General features: G+C 45.2%; 1 protein-coding gene across 1 annotated transcript; it reads left to right on the plus strand.

Moving 5' to 3' along the window:
* Positions 1–744: 744 nt before the first annotated feature.
* Positions 745–6,626, plus strand: LOC120060520 (dolichyl-diphosphooligosaccharide--protein glycosyltransferase subunit 1-like). The gene is made up of 10 exons (XM_039009899.1): positions 745–2,420; positions 3,077–3,141; positions 3,665–3,971; positions 4,123–4,332; positions 4,427–4,619; positions 4,747–4,846; positions 4,933–5,071; positions 5,361–5,480; positions 5,636–5,881; positions 5,996–6,626. Exons 1-10 carry the CDS (start codon positions 2,175–2,177, stop codon positions 6,176–6,178), a joined length of 1,809 nt encoding a protein of 602 aa, XP_038865827.1. The 5' UTR covers positions 745–2,174; the 3' UTR covers positions 6,179–6,626.
* Positions 6,627–7,314: the final 688 nt, after the last annotated feature.

The following is a 7,314-nucleotide window of genomic DNA, read 5'->3' on the forward strand; positions in this document are numbered from 1 at the left end:
TTTTATTGGTAAGGTTATCAATATGACTCAGGTCTATCACTCTAGTGTTTAATTTCTAAATTGTAATTATTTCGCCACTATGGCCTATTTATTACCTACCTCCCTTATCTTTCCTCATTTGCACACTCTGTATATAGACTTTTTTTCTCTATTGTGTTATTGATTGTATGTTTGTTTATTCCATGTGTAACTCTGTGTTGCTGTTTGTGTCGCACTGCTTCGCTTTATCTTGGCCAGGTCGCAGTTGTAAATGAGAACTTGTTCTCAACTAGCCTTCCTGGTTAAATAAAGGTGAAATAAATAAATAACAAGGTTGTAGAAAGCAGAAATGCTAGGTTGAAGGTTATTGTGGATACAGCAAAAGAGATATTGGGGGTAACAGATGTTACTGTTGAAATGGTTGTTGACATACTGAACAATCCTAAGGGTGGAGTTTTTCAGCATGATATAGATAAAGTTTAATGGGTAGATGTTAGTAGGGATTTATTTGGTTTTTATTTTATTTTCATGGTAGTACAGAATTGGGCAGATCATGATTGATCCTACATTCCAGCACAGTAGGTGGCGGCGGCATGCACTTAAATGATTGTTTGCGGACCGCCATGATATCATAGAAGAAGAACCATTTAGCCTGGGAAGCAACCAGTTTACGCCATTACAAACACTTATTTCCGGTGTTCTGTCGAAACGGCCCCTCCTAGGAAATGCTTTTGAGAACTTGATATAGCTAGCTGAAGTGGAATAGAAAGAATCGCAAGAAGCGAGATCAGCGTGTTTTGAGAGAAAAATATGGCGGAAGCAGATGATGAAGTGGATTCTGAATCTAATGGCGGTAGAATCAAGGAGAATTGGAATATTGTCCAAAATAATGGAAAACGGAGAAAAGTAGTGTACAATGATGATAATTTCACTTTGTATCTTGTAGGACTACGGATTATTAATGAGGAGCAACTGATCGAATGACCAATCTTGAGGAATCCATTGGAGATATCCAAACTGGTGGAGAGAGTGCAGGGTAGAGTGAAGGCTGTGGATCAGGAGAGGCGGGCTTGTTTAGATTGTATGTGCTTCTGCGGATCAGAAGAACGTGTGTTGCGTCTCACCCGATTTGATACGTTTGAAGTGTCGTGTGTGTGTGTCTCTTAGGAACAGGGCACCCCTCAAGGGGGTTATAGCTGGTGTCTCGTGGGAAGTGGATGTTGAAGAGATGAAAAATATTCCTGGAGTGATTGATGCACGTCGGCTGAATCATGTGGGGAATTAAGAAAAAGAGAAGAGTCTATCTGTTCTTTTGTTTTTTGATATGGAGTCTCTCCCTATTCAAGTGCAGTTAGGGTATATTAACTACAGAGTCAGGTTATTTATCCAAAGACCAATGCAGTGTGATCATTCTAAAGCTTTTGGTCATGTATCAAGTGTTTGCATACGGGAGAACCCTAGATGTCCAAGTTGTGGAAAATATCATATCGTGTTATAAAAGTGATAAATGTGACATGTTGCAATTGTGGTGGGAACCATGAAGCCACGTCTTTCGAATGCCCCACAAGGGTGAAAGAGAATGAGGTGGCCAAAGTCAGGGCTGTCCAGAGCATTTCATATGTAGCAGCTGTTAAAGGGTTAAGGGTTTGAATGGTTCACCTGAAGAGTCCATGGTGGTGGATAGTCTTTCACTGCAGGGGTTACATTTCACGAGCAGGATCCTGACATTGTAAAGGTTAAGAAGGTGGCCTTTATAGCTATGGTGATTAATTGCCTTGCCAAGGTGGAGAGAAGGTCCAGGAAGATAGAAATCATTGTGGATGCGGCAGTGGTTCCTTGGGCTGAAAGATTTCTCGGCGAAGGTGTTATATGCAATATTGTCACAAGCCGTAGGGAGATTTGTTTTGTCAATGTACTTTTTCTATTTGGGTGGATTAAGTTAGTTATGCATTTTATTTTTTACCTTGTTTTGGTTTCAACCCGTCCAGTTGGTGGCGGCAAAACACATGTTTTGGTTGTAGTCTGTCATAAAACCCACAGAAGAAGAAGACGAAGAAGAAGTTTACGCCATTACGTGAGAAATGAATTAAGCGTCATCCTTTCGGGTGCAACTTCGATCTTAGTGGCGCGCGGCATTTTTGTTTTTTCCCCCCTCTCTCTAGCTTCAACTATACATACTGTTTAATTATATAACAATGGCGCGAAGCATACCCTTCTGCACAGTTCCCACTTGTCTGCTCCTTATCACCGGACTGTGTTATCGAGTAGCTGCCGACGGGCTGGTGAACGAGGAGGTGAAACGAACAGTGGACCTGAGCACGCACCTCGCTAAGATAACAGCAGAGATTCTTCTGTCAAACCAGGGAGACTCGGCGGTACATAGCTTTATCTTGGCAGTAGAGCCCGACTTGGCCCCCAACCTTGCGTACGTCGGAGCATCGGTAAGTTAATTAGGAATGCATTCGCTGTAAACCAAACATTTTTCTCCAGGTAGTGACCTAACACATGATTATAGGTAGCAGGCTAGGTAGTTAACCTAGCTAACAATAGCATGCATTTGTCCTGCAGCGCCCAGGCAAGGAAGCTAACTTACTACTTGCTAGATAGCGACTTCCTAACTAGCAAATGTATTTTGCTAACAATGCAAGGCTGTAGCAAAAAATATATAAGTCAATTATGTAATTGTGGCGTGGAACTGTTTGAATGGGCTAACGAGCGCACTTCCGTAGCACTCGTTCTGTCAGGAATGACACGTATCCGCTGAGGGGAGTTACTTCCGTGTCGTATCTATATTATGAACAGCTCCTTTTGTGTGCATGATTTCGGGACCTTTGATTATGTAAGATAATGTTTAATAACTTGTTAGAATAAATGTTTTCCTCATGGTGAGGGTTGTAAATTAAGATTTGTGTGTGCTATCAGTGATTGTGTGCACACCACCCATAGCCGTGGGGAATGAGTACTAACTCTACAGTCACAACGCAACATACTCAAACTCATTCCTATCTATAATGAATACAGATCAGGTCCAGTTGCAGTAATAAGAGTTGAATTGCACCGGATTGGACAGACATGTAAACATGTGTGTCTTTGCCAGGTGAAGGGTGATGAAGAGGAGGATGGCATACTTGAGCTCAAACAGACAATGATCCAAGGCCAAAGGTGAGAGGTCTTTAATTGCTGGTGTATCCCTGTTCACTAACACTTCGAACACACCGACAGCGTCTTTGCGCAAAATAGTATGCAGCATCATCTGGATATGTATGCAACAAAAGTTAAACATTCACCTTCTGCTACCATTTCTGTCAAGCCATCTACGCATACAGTTTCACGCATACAGTTTCACGCATAAGTATGTACCACACCGAACGCACTGCAACTGCCTCTGCAATGCAATGCTGCAAGGCAAACACAACTTTTCATTGGAAATGAATGCAATTCTGATGTACCAAAATGCCATGATGCTATCGGTGTGTTCGAAGGGTAAGGTTGTGTTGCTTATCCATTGTCAAGCATTAGACTATAAAGTTTCTAGATATGCACATTTTCACCATGTTAAACTTCACCTCTTTTTTCCAGTGGAGTTTCTGTCACTGTTTTAGTTTGTCCCCTTGTTTTTTAAAGCCATATATGTTGGTGCTGGTGTCCACTGACCTGACCCCTCCTGTCTGCTAACCTCTTACAGTGGGGAGTTCTACAAGGTGCAGTTACCCTCCAGTCTGGGCGTTGGCGCTAAGCTGCGAGTGAAGGTGGAGACAGTCCTGAGCCACATTCTGAGGCCCTTTCCCACCCACATCACCCAGGCTGAGCGTCAGCTGGTGGTGTTCCAGGGCAACCACTACCTGTACTCTCCATACCCCACCCGCAGCCAGACCACCCGTGTCCGCCTTGCCTCTAAGACTGTGGAGAGCTACACCAAGCTGGGCAACCCCAGCAAGAGTGATGAGGCCATTGAGTACGGCCCCTTCCGTGATGTCGCCCCATTTAGTGAGGTATAATGTCTGAGGGCCCTGGGTTTGAGATGCATTGATCTGTTGTTGAATGGTCTGAACACTGTTGGGCCTGCTGAATAGCAAATATTGGCTTAGTAGATTCATATTTGGAAGAGAAGTTTGATATTTCTTTGTTTCTCATTCTTTTTAGGATGCCCTGAAGGTCCATTATGAGAACAACACCCCCTTCCTCACCATTAGCAGCATCACTCGCATCATTGAAGTCTCTCATTGGGGAAACATTGCTGTGGAAGAGACCATTGACATGAGGCACACAGGGGCATTCCTGAAAGGGCCTTTCTCCCGTTATGACTACCAGCGCCAGTCTGACAGTGGCATCTCATCAGTCAAATCCTTTAAGGTGTGTTGATTTTAAAGACACTTTTATTGCAAATCATGCTCTCAATGGGGACTTGTAAAGATTGTATAATAACTACATCCTCTTTCTCACAAAGACCATCCTTCCTGCCTCAGCCCAGGATGTGTACTACCGGGATGAGATCGGCAACATCTCCACCTCCCACCTACAGATTCTGGAAGACTCTGTGGAGGTGGAGGTTAGGCCCCGCTTCCCCCTGTTTGGTGGCTGGAAAACCCACTACATTATCGGCTACAATCTGCCCAGCTACGAGTACCTCTACACCCTGGGTGAGTTGAGTTGACTAGATTACCATATTATGATAACTGTTTATAACCAGAACTCTTTTTAAAGAGAAATGGCCTAACTGAAAGCTAAAAAATAATATGCTAATTCAAATATTCCTATGGTCCTCAGGGGATCAGTACGCTCTGAAGATGAGGCTGGTTGACCATGTATATGATGACCAGGTCATCGACTCCCTCACTGTTAAACTCATACTGCCAGAAGGCGCCAGGTGAGTATGCATGATGTGTATTTAGCATCTGTGGAAATGCATTGATCTCCTGTTTCATTTTATTGATCCATGTCTCTTCCTCTCAGGAACATCCATGTGGAAACCCCCTACCCCATTGACCGTATTCCAGACCAGCTGCACTACACTTACCTAGACACCTTTGGCCGTCCCGTGCTGGTGGCGTCTAAAAACAACCTGGTGGAGCAGCACATCCAGGACGTAGTGGTGAGCTGCAATCCCCTAGTGGAGGAGGGAACAGAGACTTTAGGGGGGAGGTTCAGGGGAGAAACAAAGGCAGTTTTTCTTTGGTTTCACTTCATCTGGAAAACCAGAGTGCCATTACGGTGACAGGATTATTATAAGCAATGGCTCTGGAGTTATGCCACTGAAATATAAAAACAATTTAAACAATCAAGATGCATGCTTTACATCTGCAAACCCTTTTAGAGAAATGCTTTAGATGCTATGTAAGGTTCCCAATTGATGGTGTGAGTTCCTCTGTCTCATCCCCCAGGTGCATTATACCTTCAATAAGGTCCTGATGCTGCAGGAGCCCCTGTTGGTGGTGGGGGCATTCTACATCCTCTTCTTCACTGTCATCATCTATGTGCGCCTAGACTTCTCCATCACTAAGGTACACCATCCTCAACATACTTCTCAACATACTCCTCCTCAGTCTCTTTAATAGTGATAGCACTTGTACTCTCCACATCACTCCCTTCTATGTTTATCTCCTTTTTCCTGTATGCACTTGCTGAGTCTCTCGTCTCGCCCCCCGCCCCGTTTCAGGACCCTGCTGCAGAGGTTCGTATGAAGGTGTCCTCCATCACAGAGCAGGTCCTGACCCTGGTCAACAAGCGTTTAGGGCTGTACCGCCACATGGACGAGGTGGTGAATCGCTATAAGCAATCTCGAGACACAGGGGCCCTGAACAGTGGCCGCAAGATCCTGGAGGCCGACCACCGCACCCTCACCAACGACATCAGCTCCCTGCAGGCCCGCCTCAAAGCAGAGGGCTCCGACCTCGCAGATAAGGTGTGTGTGTGTATTCAATTGTGTACAGTGTTTGGTGTGTGTGTATGTACAGTTTATACCTACCTGTGTGCATACACTGTGTTGAACCTCACATTTCCTTGTGTTTGTCAATAGGTGGGTGAGGTGCAGAAGCTGGATGGCCAGGTGAAGGAGCTGGTGTGTCGCTCCTGGCAGGAGGCTGAGCGCCTGGTGGCAGGCAAGGTTAAGAAGGAGGCCTACATCGACAACGAGAAGACCCTCTCTAGCAAGAGACTGGAGCTGGTGACCCGCATCGACAGTCTGCTGGACACCCTGTAAACACCACTATACACGTGTCAGTGTACAAAAAACACACATGTGCTGCCCCAACTACACATCTGTTGATCCGGCCCTGCAGTTATTATAAAATAAGTAATATTTACCTTTGCACACATTCACCCGCAAGCTCATTGTCCATCCCAGTCACAAAGTACACACACTAAAGGAACCTGTAGGTGCATGCAAACACTTGTGCCTTTGTGCCTCGCTAGAAACACAACAGCGTTATGCTTCACACCACAGGAAATGCTTGCGTCACACCTTACATGGCAGTCTAAGTTAAATTGCGAGGAAGAGCTCTGTTGTTCGTCAGAGTAAATGCAGAATTTTCATGTTTAAATTTGGAATCTTAGGCCTCCCGGGTGGTGCAGTGGTCTAAGCACTGCATCACAGTGCTAGCTGTGCCACCAGAGACTCTGGGTTCGAGCCCAGGCTCTGTCGCAGCCGGCTGCAACCGGGAGGTCCATGGGGCGACGCACAATTGGCCTAGCGTTGCCCGGGTTAGGGAGGGTTTGGCCGGTAGGGATATCCTTGTCTCATCGCGTACTAGCGACTTCTGTGTCGGGCCGGGTGCAGTGCACGCTGACCCCATCGCCAGGTGTACGGTGTTTCCTCCGACACATTGGTGCGGCTGGCTTCCGGGTTGGATGCGCGCTGTTAAGAAGCAGTGCGGTTGGGTTGTGTTTCGGAGGACGCATGGCTCTTGACCTTCGTCTCTTCTGAGCCCGTACGGCTGTACGGGAGTTGTAGCGATGAGACAAGACAGTAACTACTAACAATTGGATACTAGAAAAGGGGGGTGAAAAAAATAAACATTTTGAATCTTTTGTGTATATAATATTATTTTTTTAACCTTTTTTGAATGGTCGGTGGTGATAACGGTGGAGTAGTCATCAGTGCCCCTGAAATAAGGGATCCCTTGTGAGTCAAACGTCTCTAAATGTCTTCGTCATATTCTTTGCACTTACGAACTATTGTTACTTCCCCCTGGCTGTTATATTTGAACAAAGTTGAAGCTCTGAAACGGTGTGGACCACAATCCAAAGGGTTACCATCTTCATGTTAAGTTTCTCATTGTCCCTCTGTAATATTTTGTATAATTTCTCTTTGTAAATGGTATATTTTCTTTGATAGGA

This window comes from Salvelinus namaycush, chromosome 2, assembly GCF_016432855.1.
Source record: "Salvelinus namaycush isolate Seneca chromosome 2, SaNama_1.0, whole genome shotgun sequence".
NCBI lineage: Eukaryota > Metazoa > Chordata > Actinopteri > Salmoniformes > Salmonidae > Salvelinus > Salvelinus namaycush.

What these genes read in the sequence shown, in the direction of transcription:
- LOC120060520 (XM_039009899.1), top strand. Translation starts at nt 2,175, where the DNA reads ATGGCGCGAAGCATACCCTTCTGCACAGTTCCCACTTGTCTGCTCCTT. An exon ending in ATGTCGCCCCATTTAGTGAG is followed by an intron (nt 3,972 to 4,122) that starts GTATAATGTCTG and finishes CATTCTTTTTAG; the next exon opens with GATGCCCTGAAGGTCCATTA. An exon ending in CATCAGTCAAATCCTTTAAG is followed by an intron (nt 4,333 to 4,426) that starts GTGTGTTGATTT and finishes TTTCTCACAAAG; the next exon opens with ACCATCCTTCCTGCCTCAGC.